Source organism: Dipodomys merriami, unplaced genomic scaffold (assembly GCF_024711535.1).
Source record: "Dipodomys merriami isolate MVZ:Mamm:240054 unplaced genomic scaffold, mDipMer1.0.p SCAF_70, whole genome shotgun sequence".
Taxonomy (NCBI): Eukaryota; Metazoa; Chordata; class Mammalia; order Rodentia; family Heteromyidae; genus Dipodomys; species Dipodomys merriami.
In genome coordinates, this window is record NW_027206291.1 from 688,910 (window position 1) to 715,586 (window position 26,677).

General features: G+C 42.4%; 1 protein-coding gene across 1 annotated transcript; it reads right to left on the reverse strand.

Annotated features, from left to right (window-relative positions):
- Positions 1 to 7,551: 7,551 nt before the first annotated feature.
- Positions 7,552 to 23,871, reverse strand: LOC138817573 (vomeronasal type-2 receptor 116-like). Its single transcript, XM_070008032.1, has 7 exons — positions 23,828 to 23,871; positions 23,433 to 23,582; positions 21,254 to 21,542; positions 18,817 to 19,629; positions 10,897 to 11,124; positions 9,732 to 9,855; positions 7,552 to 8,477 (listed from the first exon to the last, which is right to left on the reverse strand). The coding sequence occupies exons 1-7, from the start codon at positions 23,869 to 23,871 to the stop codon at positions 7,552 to 7,554; spliced, it is 2,574 nt and encodes an 857-aa protein (XP_069864133.1).
- Positions 23,872 to 26,677: the final 2,806 nt, after the last annotated feature.

The following is a 26,677-nucleotide window of genomic DNA, read 5'->3' on the forward strand; positions in this document are numbered from 1 at the left end:
CTAAGCACATTGATTTTACAAATTATATATATATATATATACATATATATGCATATATATGTATATATATATATATATATATATATATATATATATATATATAAAATGCACTAGGAATTGGTGGCTCATGCTTGTAATCCTAGCTATGCAGAAAGCTGAGATCTGAGGACTGTGGTTCAAAACTAACCCAGGTAGGAAAGGCTGTGAGACTCTTATCTCCAATTAATGAGCAAAACGCTGCAAATGGAGGTGTGGCTCAAGTGGTAGAACACCAGTTTGGAGTGAAGAATCTCAAGGACAGTGCCCAGGCCCTGAGTTCAAGGCCAGGACACACACACACACAAACACACACACACACACACACATACACACACACACACACAATTGTGGAGAAATTAGCTAATGTATCATACCTTTTTTTCCAAGTGTGACTAGGGAACTTTCACATAGCAGGAAGTAAATTGACAGAGTTGATGTTGAAAGGAGATTCTACTAGGCAACCATAATGTCCTGCATGAGTTTGCTTCATTTTCATTGTTCCAACCAGGATCCATGTAAAAATCCTAAACTTCATTGTTAATTGAAACAAAGAGATAAAAATCTATAGCATCGTGTTGTATAGCCAAAATAAAAATTAATATGGAAGTATTGATGGCTCATTTGCTGATTGAAAAGTTGGGAAACTGAGTTATTTAACACAACAGCATCTGTCTCTTTAGCTAAATTTGAAATTTGAATCATGATAGGATGCCAATGGCTGCCAGAATAGGAAATATGTTTTCCTTAAAATGAGCAGACTCCGTGTTCAGAACAGCTCTGGTTTGAGAGAACAGTTGAGCAGAAACTACAGAAAGTCACAGCAAAGCCAGAGCTCATGAACCGCTGTTTCTCTTTTCTATACATCTTGCAATGTGTGGTACCTGAGTCCACACCAGCGCATCATTACCAACTAACACCCATCACGTGGCATACGTTTTTCCATTGCACATTGAACGATTTGGGGCAGACATACAGCAGCACGAGCCCCCAAACAAAAGAGAAGTGTAGAATTTTTCATTGCTCTGAAACATCTGTGAGCTCTAAGGGCCAAAGTGATCTCATGTGTTTTGTGCCCAACATATGTTGAGTGATAAGGCCCCCCCCCCACTGTCTTATGTTTCCAAGGACAGACAAGGATTTCTTATGTTGCTTCATGTTCTCACAAAGTAAAAACTGGACTAGAAACTGCCTTGGGTCAAACCTATAACTTAGTGCCTTCCCTTGATCCTGGGTGCATGATGTTGCCCCCTTGCAGCCTTGGCTGAGGAGGACATGATGCCCGTTAGCTTAGGGTGGGCATACTGCCTTTAGGCCATGTCTTTACTTTTGCTTTGAAAATAGGCTTTATTCATTTTATTTAGATACATCTGAAGCTATTTCTTTTAAAAAGAAAATTAGGAAACACACTGGGTGTTGCACAAGTGTACGCAAGGGAATTAACTGAAATATGGCAGATTCAAGGGAGAATTCCTTAGAAAGCAAAGTCAGTTTAACAAAACACTAGGATACAGGCATACCAAAGGTGTGGAGGGGGATCAAAGAGAGAGGGGTAGACCAATGAAGAGGAGAAGAGTGGGAGAATGTGATTAAGAATACAATGCACGACCTATAAAATTAAGAAGAGTGAAGGAAGGAATTGGTTGGGAGGGATGGGTGAGAATGTTGAAAGGGGTGACATTGATCAAGATGCAATGTATTCATAAATTACTCTGTTTAATGGCAACTCCTTTGTACTACTACCTAAAGATAATTTTAGAAAGATAATAAACACAAACAAATGCCCATTGCTGGTGGTTCACAATTGTAATCCTAGATATTCAGGAGGCTGAGATTGAGGATTGCAGTTAGAATCCAGCCTGTACAGGAAAGTTTGTAAGACTTATTTCGACTTAAAAAAATAAACTATCAGCTGGGAAGGTGGCTCAGTGGTAGAGTGCTTGCCTTGCATGCAGGAGGCCCTCAGTTTGATTCCTCAGCACCACATAAGCAGAAAAAGCCAGAAGTGGGGCTGAGACCCAAGTGGTAGAGCGCCTGTCTACAGCTGAAGAGCTGGGGGACAGCACCCAGGCTCAGAGTTCAGGCCCCACGACCAAAAAAAAAAAATAAACTATCAAAAAAGCCAGAAGTGGAGCTGCGGCTCAAATGGTAGAAAAAAAAAGTTCAGGGACAGTGCCCAGGCCCCAAGTTCATGCTGCAGAACTGGCACCAAAAAATAATTAATAAAACAAAAATAAAGAAGCATATACAGTTTGCCAGATAGTGAACCATAACTCTGTTTCATATGTTTCCTTAGGAAAAAATTATTTCCCCAAATATCTAGCTAAAAACAAGAACTGAATAAGCTAAAACAAAACTAAGTAAACACTCCATGTATACATTTATAATTTTGTTAATTTTTCTGCTAATTACACATTGTTTCACACTCCTTTTTTGCCAGTTCTGGGGCTTGAACTCAGGGCCTGGGTGCTGTCCCTGAGCTTCTTTTGCTCAAGACTAGTGCTCTACCACTTGAGCCACAGTGCAACTTCTGCATTTTCTGTGTATGTGGTACTAGGAAATTGAAACCAGGGCTCATGCATTCTAGGCAAGCACTCTACCATGAAGCCACATTCCCAGCCAAGAAGGTGGATGACAGGAAAGGAATTGATAAACACTTCTTAGTCCCAACTCACTATTAATTGACTTAACGCTCCAATTAAATGACATAGATTGACTAGTTGGATCAAAAAGCAAGACTCATCCATCCATTGTCTTCAAGGGACACAACTTTTGAAAAAAACAAACATATTTTGTAGGTGAAGGGCTAGAGTAAAATCTTTCAAGCAAATAGCTCTCAAAAACAGGCCAGAGTAGCAATATTAATATCAGATAAAATAGACTTGAAGTTAAAATTAGTGAGATGAGACAAAGGAGAACATTACATACTAATAAAGGGATCCCTCCTACAGGAGGATATAACAATTCTAAATATCTATTTACCAAATGCTGGAGCACCCAACAACATCAACCAAATACTACCTAACCTAAAAACAAACAGATCCAAGCACACTGATTATTGCTGACTTTAGCACATCAGTGTTGCCTCTGGAGAGATCATCCCAGCAAAAAACTCAACAGACAAACCTCAGAACACAATAACTGCATTGACTTACAGACATCTACAGAATATTTCATCTGGTAATATCAGAATTTACATTCATATCAGAAGCTCATGGAACATTTTCCAAAATAGATAATATTTTAAGTCACAAAGCATACCTGTGCAAATTCAGAAATATTGAACTTATTCCCTGCATTTTGTCAGAGCATTACAGAATAAAATAAGAGCTCAACACAAAAAGCTATTACAGAGGGCTGGGAAGGTGGTTCAGTGGTAGAGCGCTTGCCTTGCATGCCCTGGGTTCAATTCTTCTACCACATAAGCAAAAAGAAAAAATCTGGAAGTGGCGTTGTGGCTCAAATGGTAGAGTGCTAGCCTTGAGCTGAAGAGCTGAGGGACAGTGCCCAGGCCCAGAGTTCAGGTCCCATGACCGGACCCCCCCCCCCAAAAAAAAAGCTATCACAGAAAATTCTCTAACTCATGGACACAGAATAACATATTATTGAATACCAGTGGATCATTGAAGAGATCAGAACAGAAATTTAAACATGTATAGAATTTAACAAAAATGAACACACAAAATGCCAGCTCCTTGGGGATACAGCAAAGGCAGTACTAAGGAAAATTTATGGTTATGAGTGCCTACATCAACAAATTGGAGAAATCTCAAGTCAACAATTTAATGTTGCACCTTAGGCTTCTTGAGAAAGAGGAGAAAGCCAAACAAATAATCAAATAGTCAAGCCAAATAATCAAAATGAATGCAATAATGAATTAGACACTAAAAAACCATAGAAAAACAACAAAACAAAGAATTGGTTTTTTGAAAAAAAAATTAACAAAGTTGACAGACCCTTAGCAAATCTGACAGAAAAAGAACACACCCAAATAAATAAAATTAGAGACAAAACTGGGAACATCACAACACAACAAGCAAGAGTCAGAACATTATAAGGTGATACTTTGCAAACCTTTAAGCTAACAATTTGGACAATCTGGAAGAAATGAAGTAATTCATAGCCAAGAAGATTTAAACTAAACAGACCCATAAGAAGTAATTAAATAGAAAATCCCAGGACCAAATGGATTCACAGTCAAATTCTATAAGGCCTTCAAGGAGAATTCATTAAAATACTCCTCAAATTCTTCAATGAAATTGAAAGGGAAAGATCCCTACCAAACTCATTCTATGAAGCTAGCATAACCATCATGCCCAAACCAGAGAGGGACCCATCAAAGAAAGAAACTATACACTCATCTATTTGATGAACATCAAAAACTTGTCAATAAAATCCTGGACAACTGAATTCAACAATTAACGTAAAAGTCACACACTATGACCAATTGGGATTCATTCCAGGGATGCAAAGCTGGTTCAATATGCACAAGTCAATTGACTTGTAATTCAACACAACAGGTACAAGCACAAGAACCACATGATCATCTCAATAGATGAATAAAAAGTATTTGATAAGTCCAACACTCTTTTTTCTTTTTTCTTTTTTTTTTGGGTCCGGTCTTGGGGCCTGAACTCTGGGCCTGGGTGCTGTCCCTCAGCTCTTCAGCTCAAGGCTAGCGCTCTACCACTTGCGTCACAGCGCCACTTCCGGCTTTTTTCTTTTTGCTTATGTGGTGCTGAGGAATCAAACCCAGGGCCTCATGCATGCAAGGCAAGCGCTCTACCACTGAGCCACTTTCCCAGCCCCAAGTCCAACACTCTTTTATGATAAAAGCTCTGGAGAAGCTAGGAATCCATAGAACATTCCTCAATATAATAAAGGCTGTATTTGACAAAGCTGCAGTCAACATTATACTTTATAGTAAAAAGTTAAAATCACTTCCTCTAAAATCAGGAATGAGACAAGAATGTCCACTCTCTCCACTCCTTTCCAATATAGTACTAGGATTCCTACCTAGAGTAATAAGGCCAGAGACAAACATAAAGGGAATCCAAATAGAGAAAGAAGAAGCAAAACTCTCCCTCTTTGCAGATGCATGATTCTGTATTTAGAGAACACCATAGCTTCCTCTTCCAAGTAATTGAGCTGATCTGAAACCTTGCAAAGTAGTGTGGTAAAAAATTAATCCACAAAAATGTGTAGCATTTCTGTATGCCAACAATGAGAAGAGCAAGATTGAAATCAGGAAAGGAACTCCATTTGGAATAGCCTCAAAAACATCATGAAATACCTAGGAATTAACCAAAGATGTGAAGGACCTCTATGATGTAAAATATAAAAACTTGAAAAAGGAAATTAAAAATTTAAGGAAATGGAAAAATGTTCTAGGCTCATGGATTGGAAGGATTAACATCTTGAACATAGAAATACTTCCCAAGCCACCTACAAATTCAATACAATATCCAGCAAAATCCCAACAAAATTCTTCAGTGATATAGAGGAAAGAATCCAAAATTTCTTATGGAATAATAGAAGACCCTGAATAGCAAAAACAATCCTTAGGAGGAAATACAGTGCTGGAGGAATAGCAATTCCAAATTTCAAACTCTATTACTACAAAGCCTTAGTAATAAAAACAGCCTGCTAATGGCACAAGAATTGGCTTGAGGACCAATGGAATGGAACAGAAGACCCAGAAATGAACCCATAGACCTGTAGCCACCTAATATTGATAAGGGAGCAAAAACACATGCTGAAAGTAAGACAGCCTCTTCAACAAATGGTGCTGCCAGAATTGGCTATACATGTACAGAAAACCAAAGATGAATCTTTTTACATATCACCCTGCACCAGAATCAACTACAAATGTATAAAAGACCTCTGTGTAAGACAAGATATCCTAATAATATTACATGAAGGGCTAGGGCTCGTAGGCACAGTTAAAAACTTCCTCAGTAAAGATCCAGCATCACAACAAATCAAAGAAAGCCTGGGTAATGGGATTGTATCAAATTGAAGAATTTCTGCATGTCAAAGGACATAGCTAGCAAGATAAATAGAAGGCTCACAAAATGAGAGAGGATCTTTACTAGCTATCCATCATACAAGGGCCTCATATCTAAATTGCACGTAGAGCTAAAAAAATTAAACCTCCAAGACCAAATCCTCAAAAAACCCAACAACCTAATTAATAATAAATGGGCTAAAGAATTAAAGAGTGACTTCTCTGAAGAAAATATAAGAACAGCCAATAGACACATGAGGAGATATTCAATATTTTTGGGCCATAAAAGAAATGCAAATCAAAGCAACATTGAGATTCCACTTCACTCCAGTTAGAATGGCCATTGTCAAGAAAATGACCAATAAAAATGCTGGTGGGCATGCAGCCAAAAGGGAATGCTACTACACTGTTGGTGGGAATGTAAACCTGTTCAGTCACTCTGGAAAGTATGGAAGTTTCCTGAAAGACTAAACATAGAGCTTCTTTATGTCCCAGTAATCCCATTCCTGGGCATTTATTCAATAGACCAGAAACCAGGTCACACTAAAGCTGCCAGCACAACCATGTTCATTGTAACATTGTTTACCATAGCCAAGATATGGAATCAACCCACGTGCTCCTCAGTAGATGAATGGATCAAGTAAATGTGGTGTATACACACAATGGGATTCTTCTATTACATAGAATGATGTTGCACCATTTGCAAGGAAATGAAAAGACTCAGAAACCATAATATTAAGTGAAGTAATTCAGACCTAAAGAAACATAGGTTGATGGTTTCTTTCATTTTGGGAGTGGGAATGTGCCTATAAACCCACAAGAAAGCCCAATGGATAGTAAAAGACAAAGAAATTACACTTGGGCATGATAAACTGAACCAGGCTGTAAACATTCACATGCTGAGAGCAAAGGAAGATATTCCTAGGACAGGAACACAAGCACTCAATAGCTATGTGCATAGGATCATATAAAATGACGCTTATTGAAATGAGCTCCAAGAAATGGAAACAAGAGTTTTTTTTATTTTAGTCTTTGTGGTTTTCTCCCAGTTATTAACAAATCCCCAAAATATTTAGGAAAAAATGACATAAAAATGTATTACTTTTATCCACATCTTATAAGAACTTATATTAATAAAGCATGATTAAACAATTGTAGATAGCTATTTCCCACCATGAATAAGAAACCTATCATGCAAGTATTTATGCTTCTAATTCATGCATGTGCTAACTCTTCTGAAGGATTAATTCATAAATTCAAAATGCTACCATATAAAATGCAGACTTTTTTTTTTAGCATAACCCCAACCAATCCTAGAATTGGAAATGCCATGTAACAGATATACTGAACCAAAAATAAAACAAAACCAAACTACAGTCATAGGACAATTTGAAACACTGCATGTGTGGGAACAGAAATCCATGTGCATGAAAAGATACAAATATAGGGTGGAAGATAGGACAGATTCACATCAGAAATGAGTGTCCAAGGGGATATATACATTTATCTTAAGATTTATCTTTATTTCTCCCAGAGTGGGATCTGTCCCTGAGTCCTTGCAGAGAATTTCTGTGTGGCCTCAACAAGATGATGTAGCACTTAGGGGCAAAGATGCAGCCCAGGAGGCCCGCACTGGAGGCCAGGATGGAGGAGACCTCCAGGGCCACCACGGCCTTCCCCTTGGCACTGTGGTGGACAGGCAGGAAGCTGAGCCACACGCTGCAGAACAGCAGCATGCTGAAGCTGAGGAACTTGGCCTCGTTGAAGGTGTCAGGCAGGTTCCGGGCCAGGAAAGCCACGGTGAAGCTGGCCAGGGCCAGGCCGCCCAGGTATCCCAGCACGCAGTAGAAGGCGGGGAGGGAGCCCTTGTTGCACAGGATGATGACGTGGCCGTGTTCAGAGTGTGCGTCTGTGTCCACGAAGGGAGGAGACGTCCCCAGCCAGAGGCCACACAGGGTCACCTGGACCAGGGTGCAGATGGGGATGAGGAGGTTGGGAGCCCGGGACACCAGCCACTGCCGGGAGCTTCTGCCTGGAGCCGTGAGCGCAAAGGCCAGAACCACAGTGAGGGTCTTGGCCAGGACCGTGGACACAGCCACGGTGAAGACCACTGCGAATGTGCTGTGCTGCAGGAGGCAGGAGGCGGTGTGGGGACGGCCCAGGAAGAGCAAGGAGCAGAGGAAGCAGCAGGTGAGGGAGACGAGCAGGAGGTAGCTGAGGGCCCGGTTATTGGCCCTGACAATGGGGGTGTCTTGGTGCTTGACAAACACCCCCAGCACAGCAGCTGTGAGTGCAGAGCCGCAGAGAGCGCTGCAGGCCAGAGCCGCGCCCAAGGGCTCTTCATAAGCCAGGAAGCTCTCGGCTTTGAGCAGGCAGCGGATGCTGTCGGGGCTGGCGTACTGATGCTCTGCACACCTCACACACTGCGCCAGGTCTGGGAGGAGTGAGAATCACTGTTAGTCTCTGCTCAGCATTTATGTGTGTTACCAACACTTCCTCCATTAAAGATTACCCCAATTGTATTGTTTACTGCCTTTCCGAACCAAATAGAAGAATGCATTTAATCACAATTCTCTACTAATACTGCCCATATTTAAGATGTCAGGTTTGTCATGGATCAGGTCCTCATAGATTACACCTCTCTATGATCTTGTGTGTGATATTTAGTCAAACCTGTAGTTTTCCTAAGGACCAAAATACACATGTCTTATGTAGGAGGCAACTAGATCAGTTGTAGGATATGGAGATGATCAATAACCCTCTTATCCCTGTTATCCTACCAGCCTAACACTCGGAGCAAATATTCCTTGAAGTCCTAAGTCCGAGGCTGGATCTGTGCTCTTGTACCTTGTCTGTCCTATGCACCTGTCAAATAGCAGACAACAGACAATAAAGCCACGCACAGAACCTTCAGAGCACTCTGCACAGCACATGCATCCCCAGTTAAACAGCACAGCCCTAGGATCAGACACTCTGCTCTGAGAATAATGAGAGACAGTAAGAGAGGGTAACGTTGTGAGGTCTGGCTTCTCAGCATGAGCTAAATGCAGCTGAGCTGGTGAAAGCTTTGTTCATTGATTGTAATTTGTGTTTTGTTCCTTGTTAAAATTTAAATATAGAGTAGGGAGCATTTTTTTTTCCTCAAACAATAATGCTCCTAATGAACTGGAAGCCTAAGTTGCATGTTTAAGGACGATTGCTTCCTTTTTGTCTGTATCTCTTTCTTCCTTTGTCTTTTTTCTTTCTCCCTCCATCTGTCTCTCTCCCTTCCTTGCTTCTGTTCTGCTTTCTCTTTCTTTTTTCACAGTTCTTGAGTTTATACTCAATGCCTTAGTGCTGTCTCTGAGCTTTTGTACACGGGGTGATGTTCTACCACTCGAGCCACAGCTGGACTTCTGGTTTTCTTGCTGATCACCTGGAGAACAAAATCTCAGACTTTCCTTCCCTGGGCTGATGGAATCCTGATCCTCAGCCTCAGCCTTCATCCTCGCTGGGATGATAGGAGTGGCCAACAGCGCCTGGCTTGGCTGAGCTGTTTCAAGAACCCGGATGATCAATTATAAGAATGACACTCTCAGTTGAGGGGAGGCTGTGTTTCTGCAGCACTGTTTCAGGTTTCTGCATCATCCTGCACGGGCTGGGAAGCAGTGGGCAGAGGTGGACAGTTCTCCCTCAGCCAGGGCCTCACCTGTGCCATTGGAAATCTCGTTCTCTGGGCAAGGAGCGCAATCAAAGCAGCAGGATGCCTTTCCCTCCCGAGGGGATTTCCTGAATCCAGGGCCACAGCTCTCAGTGCACACAGACTGAGGGGTCTGGAAAAATCAGAGATGTGCTGTTAATTTGTTAGGTGTTTGGCAACCATCCAAAGTTCCAGCAATATGTGAAGTCATGAAGAATCATGTGTTCTAATTCCAATCAATTTATTGGTTGCTATTAGAGCTTGCTTCTTATTTGACTCTTATTTTTCTTGGTTGTGAGGCCTGAACTCTGGGCCTGGGCGCTGTCCCTCAGCTCTTCAGCTCAAGGTGAGCGCTCTATCACTTGAGCCACAGCACCACTTCTGGCTTTTTTTCTTTTTGCTTATGTGCTGCTGAGGAATCGAATCCAGGGCCTCATACATGAAAGGCAAGCCCTCTACCACTGAGCAACCTTCTCATCCCTTATTTGACTCTTAGATCCAATGAGTTAGTCTTATTCCTAAGGCCCAGGTGCTGCTGGGAATGTAGGGAATCTTTCAGCAGTGAGATTTTTGTTTTGCTTTGCTGATAGTCCTTGGGCTTGAACTGAGAACCTCACTGGCGAACCTGAGGTTTTTCTTTTCTCTCAAAGCTAGTGCTCTACACCTTTTACCACAACGCTACTTTCAGCCTTGGAGATGGAAGCTGATGGACTTTTCTGCCTGGGCTGGCTTTGAGCTACAGTCCTCATATCTCAGCCCCTGGAGTAGCTGGGATTAGAGGCGTGAGCCATCCGTGCCTGGCAGCAGTGCAGAGGCTTAATATGCATCAATAGAAACCACCCCAGACACAAGAGCAGCAGCCAGACCACCACGCACGGCCCCTCCCAAGATGTTCAGCACACCAATATAGATAACTGATACATTGAGCCCCTCAGATCGTCTGTCATCATGAGCGACAAGCAAGCACCGCATCTGTCTCCTGCACTTTTAGACTCACAGCCAAGGATGGTTTAGAAACCAGGTTAAGGAAATGGGCTCGGTGGCAATCCACCAATTATTTCTCAAGAAAATATCCTTAAATGAAAAATATGTCAACATGTCTATTGTGGGGCATCAGCGAAGATGAGGGAACAGAAATTCCAGGGTGAGAATGTGGCCTGTGTCTGTGACTCACCTCTGCCAGGCCTGTGTGCCAGGCCACCATCGCATCGGCTATGGACAGCTGTTGACCACGTGGCTCAGAGGGAGCAAACGTTCCCACTTTCACTTTATTTTCCAAACCGCTGGGGAAATCCTGAATGTTCACAATGTCATACTCAGCCTCCAACCTCCTTTCCTCATCCAAAGTCACTCGATCCCCAGATGGGGTCTCAAAGTGGAGGTGCCTCAGAAAGGGGTGCAGCTAAAAGGAGATGCAGCATCGCTGGTGAGGGTGACCCCGAATGAAGGCAGGAAACCTGAACTGGCAAAGCCGCTCCGTGCTTCGTCCCCCACCACACAACTCAACCCTGCCACTGGTCTCAACTGAAGTTTGGTTGCTGGCTTAATGTTTCTAAGTCCCTGTCTCTCAGCACAGAATCCAAAGCTTCAACATCAAGAGAAAATACCCAGTGGTAGCCATTTGATTACCCAAAGATCAAACAACTAGCCAAAACTAGTCAGAGATGATTGTTTTATAGATGTACCCAGAGTGACAGTTCACAAAATACGTTAAATCAAAGCACTAACATAACAGTTGTGTACATTTTGAATGATTGTGAGCAACAGCTCTTGGACATATCAGCATGAAGTCATTCTGGGCGTAAGATTTAATGGGTCACACTGATTGCAACAATCCAGCGGGAGCCGCCGGGGTCCCAGTGACACAGGGGGCTGCCTGCAGATCACTGGCGCAGAAGCTGCCTGAGCGTGGACACTGTGGACCCGACAGCTTCGACAGAGGCAGAGACAGAAGAGAATCACACAGAGCCACCACCGCCCAGCCCAGCCCGCAACCACCCCAACTGAACTCGTATTGCAACAGCAACTGACGACCTACATCTCACAGAAACAACTAGCTCCAGGATGAGTACCCCACAGGGGACAGTGTATCCCTCAAGGGAGACCAGAGCTGGAGGGTATCCCCAGACCCTGATCCAGACTCCCTACCCCAACACCCGGACCACAGGACCCACTAAAACTGGGAACTGTTTGAGAGCTCCACCAGCCCGTGGAGCACACTCCATTGGCCAGCCTAGAGCAAGAACGCCCCTGGAAGGGAGCTTAAATGCCCAAGCCAGGAACAGCGCCCCTGGGTCAAGACAACCAACAGTAGAAGAAATTTGAACTGTGTACCCCAGGCTGCGCAACCTAGGTGGTATACACAGCAGCACAGGCCCAACGAGCGCGCTCCAGGCGGGTGCCGGAACCAGGCCCAGGGATCCGGTGCCTGAACAACACAACCAACTCCTCCCAACTGAAGTCAAAAGCTGAGCATACGCCTCAGCAGAGGGGAGAAAAACAGGGAACTGCACCCCCTGGGAAGCACGCCTGTGACAACAAAAGACCTGGAGGCTCAGGACAAGAGAAGCCCAAACCCCACCAAAACTCCACCCATATACCATAGGCTGGGAATTGGGCAACACAGGCTGCCAGCACCTGATAGTAAGCAGGAGCTCAGGCTGATAAGGCAGCTCAGCAGTAGAGTGATAGTCTTGGATGCATGAGGCCCTGGATCTGATACCTCAGCATCACAAAAGCAAAAAGGGTCAGAAGTGGTGCTGTGGCTCAAATGGTAGGGTGCCAGCCTTGAGCTGAAGAGCTGAGGGACAGCACCCAAACCTAGAGTTCAAGCCCACAACCAGCCCAAAACAAACAAACAAAAACACATCAGGAGCCCATAGCAGACTCCAGCATCTGGGAGAGTGCATCCAGAGCATCTGATCTTTCCAAGAGAACCCGTAGGAGCAAACACAAGCAGTCTAGGCTGCTCAACCCTTCCAAAGGCGGGAATTGCCAGTGATCTACAGCATAGAGCCGAGAATCCTAAGTAGGTCAGACCAGCAGCTGGAAGTAGGCTCCCAACAGAACCCAGATCAGGCACAGACTCTCTCTACCAATACAGAATCAGCAACCAAGCAAAGACAGACACACCAAAACAAAATTGCAGAGCAGTCTCCTGAACCCCCATGCGAAAATCACAGAGAAAAATCACAAGGTTTACCACCACCCAGGACAGCAAGCTCACCTCAAAAGCCAGCAGCCACTCAGGGGAGAGCCCCAGTGGGAGCAAAGCAGGAATGGAAGACAAAAGCTACATCCAAGGGTTGCTGGAGGCAATGACTCAAGAAATAAAGTGAGAAATAGATCAGAAATGGAAAGAGCACAAGGATGAACTATCAAAAGAGATACAGGATATCAAACAAGAGATGCATGCAAAAATAGAAGCTGCACAAACCTCAGTAAGAAGTGAGATAAATGCCAAATTAGAGGTAATGCATACTGATCTCACCTCATTAAGAGGTGAGATCAGTACTTTGAGAACCAACATCGAATCCATAAAGGAATCCATTTCCTCCATGCAAACCACAATAGAAGCCACAGTCAACAGAGTGAATGAAAATGGAAGGTAGAGTGTCAGATACAGAAGACAGAATATACCAACTGGACCAAAAAGTGAAAAATCTCTCAAATTAAACCAAAGGGAAATTCAAGAGCAAGCAGATAATGTCAAGAAATTTAACCTTCGTATAATTGGAGTGGACGAAGGTGAGGAATTTCAGAGCAAGATAATGCAACACCTATTCAACAAGATAATAGGTGAAAATTTTCCCCACCTCAAAAAAGAACATCTTACCTATATAACAGAAGCATATAGAACACCCAACAAGCCAGATCCCAGGAGAAACACTTCTAGACACATTATAGTAAAAATGATAGATCTGAATAATAAGGAAACAATCTTGCATGCAGCAAAAATGAAGAAGGAGCTATACTACAATGGGAAAAAAATTAGAATCACTGCAGATCTCTCCACACAAACAATGAACACAAGAAAGGCCTGGGAAAGCATCATACGAGCCCTGAGAGCCAACAACTGCCAACCCAGACTGATATATCCGGCAAAGCTAGCATTCACATTTGGTGGAGAACTGAAAATTTTTAATAGCAAAGAAAAACTAAATGAATACATAAACATTAAGCCAGTATTACAAAGAATTCTAAGAGGGGGAACACAACCTGAAGAAAGCAACCAGGAACTGGGACCTGCCCCAGACAGGCATTACTCAAAGTCTAACTGAGCAAGTACAGGAGGAAAGGAAAGAAGAAAAACTTAGGAAAACAGAATGACAGGGACAACAATGCATCTCTCTATACTTTCTCTTAATATTAATGGGCTTAATTCTCCAATCAAAAGAAAAAGAACTGCAGACTGGATCAGAAAACAAGACCCATCCATCTGTTGCCTTCAGAAGACCCACCTCTCAGCCAAACATACAAACAAATTCAGAGTAAAGGGTTGGAAAAGGATCTACCAATCAAATGCCCCCAGTAAGAAAGCAGGTGTAGCTATCCTGATATCTGACAAAATAAACTTTTCATTAAAATCAATACAGAAAGACAAGGACGGACACTACATATTAATACAGGGAACAATCCAAGAGGAGGATATTACCATTATCAACTTATATGCCCCAAATATTGGTGCACCCAGATATGTTAAACAAACTCTCTCAAACTTACAGAATTAAATAGATCCCAATATGATAATACTAGGAGACTTTAACACACCACTCTCACCAAAGGACAGGTCTACCAACCAGAGGATTGGCAAAGAAGCTACCAAATTAAGTGAGGCCATACTTCAAGCGGAATTAACTGACATCTACCGAGTATTTCACCCTAAAACAACACAGTACACACTCTTCTCAGCAGCTCATGGAACTTTCTCCAAAATAGACCATATCATAGTTCATGCAAGGAACTGAAGCAAATACAAAGGGATCTACATAATCCCCTGTATCCTATCTGACCACAGTGGAATCAAGCTAGTTCTCAATAACAAAGCATACCACAGAAATTTCTCTAATACATGGAAATTGAACAACAGACTCCTTAGCAATGCCTGGGTAATGGAAGAGATCAGAGAAGAAATAAAACATTTCCTACAACTCAATGAAAATGAAAACACCTCACAAAGAAACTTGTGGGACACAGGAAAAGCAGTCCTGAGGGGCAAATTTATTGCCCTCAGTGCCTACATCAAGAGAATGGAGACCAACCAAGTAAATAATCTCATGTTGCAATTAAAACAGCTAGAAAAACAAGAAAAAATGGAACCTAAAGTTACTAGACAAAGCCAGATACCCAAATTAAGAGCAGAGATTAACCAATTAGAAAATCAGAAAATTATAGCCAAAATAAACCAAAGAAAAAGCTGGTTCTTTGAAAAAATAAACAAAATTGATGGCCCGTTGGCAAGATTAATTTAAAAAAGAAGAGAGGAAACCCGTATTAACAGGATTAGGGATGCCACGGGAAAAATCACAACACGTACCCAAGATATCCAAACAATTCTAACGGACTACTTTCAAAAGTTATACTCTCTAAAGGAAGAAAATCTGGCAGAAATGGATGCATTTTTAGAGAAATACAAGTTGCCCAAACTGAGCAAAGAAGAAGTAAACCAATTAAATAAGCCAATATCCTACAATGAGATACAGGAAGCTATATAAAAAAAAAAAGCCCAGGACCAGATGGATTCACAGCAGAATTCTATAAGACCTTTAAAGAAGAACTAATACCCATACTTCTCAAGCTCTTCAGAGAAACAGAGAAGGAGGGAGCTATCCCAAACTCATTCTACGAAGCCAATATCACACTCATCCCCAAACCAGGCAAAGACCCAACCAAAAAGGAGAATTACAGGCCAATTTCCTTGATGAACACAGATGCAAAGATCCTTAACAAGATTCTAGCTAACAGAATCCAGAAACACTTTAAAAAACATCATACACTATGAACAGGTAGGCTACATCCCAGAGATGCAGGGATGGTTTAACATATGAAAGTTAATAAATGTAATACAACACATCAACAGAGCCAAGGTCAAGAATCACATGATTATCGCTACAGATGCAGAAAAGGCCTTTGATAAAATTCAACATTCATTCATGCTCTGGAGAAAATAAAAGCTCTGGAGAAAATAGGAATAGAAGGAACATTTCTAAAAACAATAAAAGCCATTTATGACAGACCAATAGCCAATATTATACTTAATGGGGAAAAGCTACAACCAATTTTCCTAAAATCAGGAACAAGGCAAGGATGCCCACTGTCTCCACTGCTCTTCAGTATAGTCCTGGAACCCTTAGCAGGGCAATAAGGCAAGAAAAAGACATTAAAGGGATCCGCATAGGGAAAGAAGAAGTTAAACTATCCCTTTTTGCAGATGACATGATACTATACGTTCACGATCCCAAAAACTCCATCCCCAAACTCTTAGAAATCATAAATCACTTCGGGAAAGTAGCAGGATACAAAATAAACCCACAAAAATCAGTTGCCTTCCTGTACACTGACAATGTACAAGAAGAGAGGGAAATAAAGGGAGCAACCCCATTCACAATAACCTCCCCCAAAATAAAATATTTAGGAATTAACTAACCAAAGATGTAAAAAAAACTATTTAACGAGAACTATAAAAAGTTAAAGAAAGAAATTGCAGAAGACACTAGGAAATGGAAAGACCTCCCATGCTCTTGGATAGGCCAACTTAATATAGTAAAGATGGTAATACTTCCAAAATTAATATACAAATTCAATGCAATTCCTAGTAAAATCCCAATGATGTACATCATTGAAATACAGAAAACAGTCAAAAATTCATATGGAACAACAAAAGACCTAGAATAGCCAAAACAATTCTAGGGGATAAAGACAATATGGGAGGGGTATCCATGCTGAACTTCAAACTCTACTACAGAGCTATAATAACAAAGACAGCATGGTACTGGCACAAAAACAGACCCGAAGACCAATGGAACAGAATAGAAGATCCAGAAATAAATCCACAGGCCTACAGCCAGCTGATATTCGACAAAGGAGCCAAAGACATACAATGGAAGAAACACAGCCTGTTCAACCACTGGTGCTGGGAAAACTGGGCTGCCACATGCAGAAAACTAATAGTGGACCCCAGCCTATCACCATGCACCAACATCAACTCAAAATGGATTAAAGACCTTAACATTAAACCTGAATCTCTGAAACTACTGCAGGACAGAGTAGGAGAGACACTTGAACTAATAGGCACAGGAAGGAACTTCCTGAACAGAGTCCCAGAGTCACAACAAATTGGAGAGAGACTCGACAAATGGGACTACCTTAAAATAAAAAGCTTCTGCACAGCTAAATCTATCGCAACCAAGCTAGAAACATAACAACTAATTGGGAAAAATATTTACCAGCAATATATCAGACAAGGGGTTAACATCCTGTATATACAGGGAACTCAAGAAACTAATCCCTCTAAACCTAACAAACCAATTACTAAATGGGCAAGGGAACTAAAGAGGGACTTCTCAAATGAAGAAATAAAAATGGCAAAGAAACACATGAGGAAATGTTCATCATCCCTGGTGGTGAAGGAAATGCAAATAAAGACAACCCTGAGATACCACCTTACCCCAGTCAGAATGTCCCACATCCACAAATCAGCCAACGGCAAATGCTGGAGGGGATGTGGAGAAAGAGGAACCCTATTACACTGCTGGTGGGAATGTACACTCATACAACCACTTTGGAAAGCAGTCTGGAGGGTCCTTAGAAAGCTAAAGATTGACCTCCCTTATGACCCAGTCATACCACTTCTAGGCATCTACCCTGAACAACAGGAACCAATATACAAGGACACGTGCACCTCCATGTTTATTGCAGCACTGTTCACAATAGCTAGGATATGGAAACAACCCAGATGCCCCCCCACAGATGAATGGATCCAAAAATTGTGGTATCTATAAACAATGGAATATTATGCAGCCATTAGAAAGGACAAAATAATGGCATTTGCAGGGAAATGGATGGAGCTAGAAGGAATCATGTTGAGCAAGGTAAGCCAAGAGCAAAGAGACAAATGGTACATGGTCTCCCTGATGAGTGGATGCTAAATCCAAAATGTTAGGTGATACGACAAAACTAACAGGACCTAAGAAACAACGAACTCCCACTCATCTGGTGGAACCACTACTAAATATCCCCATGCTGCTGATCACATGTATGGTGTATAACATGTGAACACCGTTATATGTTATAGACTGTGATAGACAATTTGCTCCAGGAAAGTTAGAATGAACTTGTGACTTTAAATGAGCATCATTATTCCACAAGACTGTGAAATTTGGGAAATTATGTAATCACTGAATCACAATTAAAAAAAAAAGAATCTCGGGGAAGGTAGGGAGGGAAGGGCTGGTAGGGGGAAAACAATGGAGGGGGTAACAATGCTCAATAGGAAGTGTACTCATTACCTTGCTCATGTAACTGTAACCCTCTGTATAGTATCTTTACAATAAAAAAAAGAAAAAAAAGATTTAATGGGTCAAACTCAACACCTGCGTACATAATATCAAGTGATGATATGTGAGGATAGTGGTTTGTTTTTAAAAATCAAAGCAATAAATGAAGCAGAAAGCAAAAGTCCTGTTGCCAATGGAGTTTTCTTTTTAAAAATATTTACCTAGGTGTAGAAATGTCTCCTCGCCAGTCATAAAAGAAGAGCTTTCTCTTTTACCTTTAGAAAAATATGCTAAGCACACATCCTTATTCTGAGTGCCTATGCTGAAGTTCAACTAGTGGCCTGGGCGCTGTCCCTGAGCTTTTCTCTCTGAAATCTAGCACACTAATACTTGACCACAGCTCCACTGCCTGTTTGTGTGGTCATTTGGAGATAAGAGAATTACTGCTGTTCTGCTCAGGCTGATTTGGAAACTGAATCCTCTAAAATCAGCCCCTGAGTAGCTCAGATACAGGTATGAACCACGAATGTTTGGCTAAACAGTTCAACTTTAGGATTTCTCAGTTGATGGTGAGTGCTCACCAATGGAATCTTTATTACCTGTGAAGGGGAAATTATCAATTTTTCCTCCCGTCCCTTGGGCTGACCTTCTGTGTGATGAAGGAACAACGCTTGGAGAGCCTGGGCCACAGCATGCACGGCGTTGTAGACATGGTGACTCTTTTCTGACATGGTCATGTCCAAAAAGTGTGCAGGCAGCCATTCAAAGGAGGCGTTGTGTGGACAGTTCTGCCAAGTCACACAGTCAGACTTGGACAAGGAGCAATTAAAAGCCATGACCCACAGCCTAGCGAGGAGATAGTCTTCTGGATACTTGGAAGGGTAAATTGTCTGGATAAAAGTTGTGAATGCAGGAACGTCTCCATAGTGATGTATAAAAAGGAGGCGGGAGTGGAAGTGTGCAGCCATGTGATGTCTCCCTCTGAGGATCGCCAGGCTGAGTGAGTTCATGAGCCAAACTTTTCCTGCCAGGAAAGAGTTGTCCAAAGTTTCTGCATTCACTACAGTTTTCAGGAAACCACTGTTACCATAGACAACAATTACATTTGTCGTTGACTTTCTAATTTCATACAAGAATAATAAAGACTTGGACATCGATCTTATTGAGTTGACTGCCAACACCATTTCAAAACCGCTACAGATTCCATTTCTGTCCATCTCTTCTCTCAGCGCTGCGAGCATCCACAATCCATTCTCATCTGCTGAGATGACCAGCCCCACCCAGGTCCAGAGGAAGTGAAGCATCAGGGAGACCATGCCCAGGGCCAGGGATGTGTCCTTGGGGGCCATCTGATAGACCGAAGGAAACCGGCCATGGTCACTGAGGATCAGATCAAAAGGTCCAAAAGTAAGCTGAAGGGAAAGAAAAGCAGGAGCATCATGAGGAAGGGGGTGTCATTAACTACAGGCTCAGCCTGACTTATGTTAGGTAAGACCTGGACGTGGGTACAATGAAGGGTTGTTTTTGCTCTCATCAGTAGAAGCTACATGAAAACCCAAGTGCAGAAATTGGATACAGGTCACTCATGTCTGTCATCTAAGCCACTCAGGAGGCTGAGACCTGAGGATCATGCTTTATAGCCAGCCTGGGGAGGAAAAACCATGAGACTCTTGTCTCCAAATAACTAGTAGTTAACTATTAGCTAGAAAATCGTACTGTGGATGAAAGTGTTAGAGGTCTAGCCCTGAGCACCAAAGTTCAGGGACAGTCTCCTGGCCCTGAAGGAAAGACTCTAGAACGGCACTCCTCCTCTCCCCCAACACCTCCATGCCCAAACATGATTTTCATGCAAAAACACACAGATATATAGACCAAAGTTTAGCTGTGGCTCAAGGGGGGAGAGCGCTAGCTTTTAGCTGAAGGGTTGAAGGCCAGTGCCATGGCCCAGAGTTGAAGCTCCATGCCCTAAAAAAAAAGTTGGCATGTTTAAGGGGTAATCCACAGGCCTAACTCCTCTGAGCACCTAACGGTCTGCTGGCACAGTCGAATGCAGGCAATCACAACCTGTTTATGGGAGAAGGGCAATCGGCAGAAGTGTGACCAGATGCAGTTGTTATATTGATTGTCCATTAGATAAAAATGAACCCTATAACTGGAGCGATGGCATGGGAGAGAAAAGATCAGGCAGAAGTATAGAAGGGATGGCATTGTTCAAGATGTCTTGTGGTCATAATCTGAGGTATAGAATTGTACCCTCTGTACAACCCAGGCATGATCACCATCTTCATCATCATCACTATCATTATCAAAGTAATGTATTTCTCATTTTTTATTTATGACTTTTATTATTCATTTATGTATTTATTTTTTGGGTTTTCAGTATCCTTACAAACTTGTAGAAATGGTCGTTACTAACCTGTGAGTTTGTGAGAACAATACATCCTGACACATGTCCTCCATTCCATCCTTCTTCCCCCTCTCAACCCCACTCAGTCCCCTCAGAATGCCTCATGTCCTCGTCACACAGGAGTAAGGAATATCCTGACTGACCGTGTCCACCCAGGGTCTCTGCGTTCTGCTACCCGCCATCCTCCACCTCATTCCCCCCAACCACACATACTCCACCTTCCTGGTGCTCATGTTGTTAAACTGTTAGTTCTTCAAAAGAGTTCAGCTACTAGACCCTCTCCTCACAAGATCTTACTTTGCTTAACATGTTTGTGTATCTATCTTTATGATCACACACCCACACACATATATATATATATATATATATATATGTACATATATGCTTCACCTCCTATGTCTGCTTATGAGTGAAAACAAGCACTCTTTCTCTCTCTTAGCCTGACTTACTTCACTTGACATAATTTCTTTCTGTGCTGGTCTGGGAATGAACTTGGGCTCTAGGCTCTGTCTATGAGCATCTTTCCTTTCACACTGGTGTTCTACAAGTATGCCTTATCTCCATTTCTGGCTTGTAGTGGTTCATCAGAGCAACATCAGTTCCCGGCTTCCCACCCGCCCTTCCCTCACCTGAGGAAGGCTGTAGAGTTGCAGCAGTGTCCCCACGGTGGCAGACATTGCGCCCGTGTCTCCTGTCAGGGCTACTTCCAACTTGCTCTCGCTAACACAGTTGTAGTTGGGTGTGGCCAGCTTCCCATAGAGCCAGGCACATGCAGAGGACAGTATCCGCTGGTCTCTGGTGTCAATAGAATAGACACTAAATCCCAGAGTCACATTAGACAAAAGATGGGGGTTCTTGTTGATCTGCTCAACAGCAAAAGCCAAGGCCAGAATCACCTGGTAGTTCTTGTAGAGAGAGCTGCACATAAGACACGGAAATTTTGAGGAGGGCAAAAGAAAATAACCCCACACATACATGCAAAAAGCCAAGCCACGGATGCTCTTCAAATCCCAAACTATAACCAGATGAATGGAAGGCTAGTTTAGATACAGTATTAACATGTTCACCTGCTACCTCTTGGTTATCCCAAAGAACCTTGCCTTTCCTCTCTACTGAATATGGACACACCACAAAGCTGGATGTCCATGGAAAATTAGAAATATTCTCAAAATCATCAAGGTATTTGGCGCTTCCAAGATGGTCTACTCCATTATCTCAGTGATTGAGGGTGACAGAGGTAAAAATTATTCAGTCACCTTACCTTCCTTTTATAAAGAGGAACTAAATCCAGAACTAAGCTTTCGGTGACATCTGAGGCAACTCTATCCTTTTACCTGACATCACCGGCTGCCTGACCTGAGCTGACCTGACTGCCATGAATCAATTTCTAGTTTGTGTCTTTCAGGTTGTCTATTCCATGTCCGTTGTAAGCAAACCTGAGTTGGAATTTGTCGTAGCTGATGACATCTGATATTAGAGCAGCCCCATCCTATAGTTACCTGAGAGGAGGTGTGATCACACTGAGCGACTTGGACAACAACACTGTGAAATCAATTTAGTGCAAATATTCTAGGAGTTCCTGCACAGTAATTTTGCCTCCACTGCATCCTATGCTGATCCTTGAACTGGAAGTGGTTCATTTTGGCCGTGCTCTCCTGAGGGTGACCCCAGTCTTTCTTTGAACCCATGGCCAAACCTCACCACACGGGTCCAAAAGTCGACAGGTACTTGGTTGCCAGAAGAATATAACTGGCCATCTGCTACAAATGGCAGAGAGAACTTATCATCTAGGAGGAGACTGAGACCAGGCATGACACCATCCCCCAATGAGGAGTCTGGATGTCTGATGGTAGTTAGGAAGCCAGCCTCTGAAGAGCCCACAGCAATGAAGGTATTTGCAGGAGCATATTGGAAACATTGTAAGTGAGGAGGGAAAATTCAGGAGAAGCATCAAGCAGGGAGACATGGACATGGTTGGTCCACAAGGAAGACAGGTAGATGAGCATCCATGAATAAGACACAGAAAGGGACAGACATCTCCTCCCGCAGGAAGAGTGTGCAGTTGCTAATGATTCACACAGGTGGCAAAACAGCTCTTCCTGACAATAGGAGAGGAATGGCAGCCATGGATGCTTGCAAAGGCATATTACATTCTAATAGAAGGAACATTACATTTCCTAAGTTTTGCCTAAGCTTAATTAATTCCATCCTCTGCTGCAGACAGCCCAGAAAAGTATAGAAATCCCGAGGATGTGAGCATCCCAATGACCCAGAATTGAATAGGGGAGTTACATTCTTACACAGGGCACCCGTTGTTCTGGCCCACTGTATAGCTCCCTAATTCATGGAGTTCCAGTAATATAAAATCACAACCTGAGTATCCGCATCTCTAAAATGAGGTAATTTCTCTGACAGGTGAGCGTAAGTATAGCCCTTCTCTCAAGGGCTGTTAGCAGTCCTTATTACTAAAATAAATGCCATCAGCCTGTTGACCTATGGAAAAGACAATTTTGCATGGCCTCTTAGGTCAGACTGCATGCCAGGGCTCCTGGCTGAGTTTGAAGTCATAGTGTGTGACTTGGGGAGAGTGACAGCCATGCAGAAGCCCTGGTAAGGAAGCTACAGAAAAGCCAAACCCGGAAGCTCTGTTCTCCTGTGATGGAGGAGAAAAGCTCCAGGGTAGAAGAGGAACCAATGGAGAGCTACAGCTAGCAGAACAGGCATGTTAGGGAAGAGGAGAGGAGGGAGGGAAGAGCACTACCCTGACAGGCAAAATGAAGGTGTAAACAACATAGAGAGACAACTTACTAGAAATCTTCAGAAGAACGACTGGTCTCATGACTGCTGTCCACCTGCAAATGAAAATGGGGCAGCAACATAGCAATCATCACATCGCCATCCACGTGTGCACTTTTGTCTTTTCCTGCAAAGCAGGATAGATTCTGTTCCTCACCAGACCTGGGAGAAAAGAGAATGTGGAGAATAAGGCCAGAAAACATGAAAGAGAACATGACAGAATTATTTGCAAAGCATGAATTCTGCATGGAGGAGGCATGGGAAGGGACAGGAGGTAAGGAATATATGATGGTTACATGTTTGCCTCTCCCTGCCTTTCATGTACATTCCCAGCCCCCTTGTGGGTTCGTCCAGCTTGCTCTAGGTCCTTAGAGGAACGAGGACACGCTGGGCCCTGGAGCTCTCACCTGAGCTCCTCCATCCAGGTGCAAAACACCAGATGGACAAACATGTTTGTCAGTCCTCCTCTCCACTCCCAAGTGCTGTGATTTCATCCCAGGCCCCAGAGTCTAGGGCCATAGGGATGAACTTCTTCTGGGTTGATGAGGCCCTGAACTTTTGTCCAGGAACTTTTTGCACAGAAACCCCTTGGGATGAGGCAAAAGATTTCATGAGAGGATACCAAAGAAAACTTCAGGACTCAGTTCAGAAAGTGAATTTGTGACTGATAGTTATTATGGAAAGAGAGGAACAGAAAAGTGAGGAGTTAGGAAAGATATTTCATCAAATTTAGGCAGAGGTCTTCCCAAATATCCTAACATAAAGGCCGATTCTGATACAAGTACCCTTTATCAAACTCAGCAGATCAGAACAGAAAAGTACACCCCACGTCACATTATAATCAGCACAGGATCAATAGAGAACAGGGAAAGGATTTTTAAGCTGTCACAGAAAAACAACTGAGTGTATATATGAAGGAAAATGAACCAGACTAATTACAGGTTTCTCAGCTGAGTTCATTAAAGCAAGAAGGGCCTGGATTGATGTATTCCAAACCATAAAATCAAAGAGTTATCAACCCAGAATACTGCACACAGCAAAGTTCTCCTACAGAACTGAAGGACAAATTAACATATTTCTAACAGAAAAATTGAAGCAATGTATCTTCAGCAAACCAGCACTGCAGAAGATACTTCAACAGGTCCTTCATAGGAACACTGGAGGAGGCACAGCCTGCAGGAATGTAGACAGCTCTCCCTCTTTGCAGATGACGTGATCTTGTATTTAAAGAATCCCATGGACTCCACTTCCAAATTACTCAAGCTGATTCAAAACTTTGGCAAAGTAGCAGGTATAAAATTAACCCTCAAAAATCAATGGCTTTTCTGTATGCCAACAATGAGAAAAGTGTGGCTGAAAGTAGGAAAGCACCTCCATTTGTAATAGCCCCGCAAAAAACAAAATACCTAGGAATTAATGTAACCAAAGAAGTGAAGGTCCTCTATGATGAAAACTTTAAAAACTTGAAAAAGGAAATCAAACAGAACTTAGAATGTGGCAAAAACTCCCATGCTCCTGGATTGGAAATATCAACATCATGAAAATGGCAATACTTCCCAAGGCTATCTACAAATTCAATGCGATATCTATCAAAATTCCAACCTCATTCTTCAAGGAAATAGAAGAGGTAATCCAAAAATTCATATGGAACAATAAAAGACTGCGAATAGCAAAAACGATCCTCAACTAAAGAACAATGCTGGAGGAATATCAATACCAAATTTCAAACTCTACTATAAAGCCATAGTAATCAAAACAGCTTGGTACTGGCACAAGAACAGACCTCAGGACCAATGGAATAGAATTGAAAATCCAGAAATGAACCTACAGACCTATAGCCATCTAATCTTCAATACGGGAGCTAAAAAAATAGAATGGAAGAAAGACAGCCTCTTCAGTAAATGGTGCTGGCAAAATTGGTTAACTACTTGTAGAAAACTAAAGCTAGATTCTTATATATCGCCCTGCACCAGAATCGACTCCAAATGGATCAAAGACCTCAGAGTCAAAGCAGACACTGAAAACATTACAGGATGGAATAGGAGAAACTCTAGGTCTCCTTTGCTCAGGCCGAAATTTTCTTAATAGAGACCCAGAAACACAACAAATCAAAGAAAGGTTGGACAAATGAGATTGCATGAAATTGCAGAGCTTCTGCATGGCAAAGGACATAGCTAGCAAGATCAATAGAAAGCCCATGGATTGGGAGAAGATCTTCACTAGCCATACAATGGACAAGAGTCTCATATCTAAAATATACTTGGAACTCAAAAAATTAAATCCCCCAACAACAAATCCTCAAAGAAACAACTGCCCAATAAATAAGTGGGCTAAAGACTTAAAGAGAAACTTCTCTGAAGAGGAAAGAAGGATGGCCAATAGACACATGAAGAAATGCTCAACCTCCCTAGCCATAAAAGAAATGCAAATCAAAACAACATTGAGATACCACCTCACTCCTGTTAGAATGGCTAAAATCAAAAACTCTAATAACAACAGATGCCGGAGGGGATGTGGACAGAAGGGAACCTTACGGCATTGTTGGTGGGAGTGTAAACTCGTTCAACCACTTTGGAAAGTAGTATGGAGGTTCCTCAGAAGACTCCACATAGAGCTCCCCTATGACCCAGCAATCCCACTTTTGGGCATTTACCCAAATGTTTACAAACAAGACCACACTAAAGCTACCAGCATGACTATGTTTATTGCAGCATTATTTACTATAGGTAAGATGTGGAACCAACCCAGATGCCCCTGAGCAGATGAATGGATCAAGAAAATGTGGTATATATACACAATGGAATTCTATGCCTCCATCAGAAAGAATGACATTGCCCCATTTGTTAGGAAATGGAAAGACTTGTAAAAAATTATATTAAGTGAAGTAAGCCAGGTCCAAAGAAACATAGGTCCCATGGTTTCCCTTATTTGCAATATCTAGTATATGTCTGAGTCAAGCAGAAAAGGTCAGATAAGGTGATGTTAGGGAAATGAACCCTAAGATATGTATTCAAATGTTTTCTTCTTTCATGAGATTGTTTCTAACACATTTATAAGATTATTTCTTTATTGCTTTGTATGTCCCTCCCCGCAGTATAACCTGTGCTTTCACTGTATTTGATGTCGGTATAATTTGTGGAGGGGAAGGGGAAAAACCAATCATTTAAATAGGGATACAGGTGGACCCATTACAACAATGAGATGTACAAGTCGTTACGTTGAAAACGAACTTTACAACTTCCGTGCTGGGGGGGGGC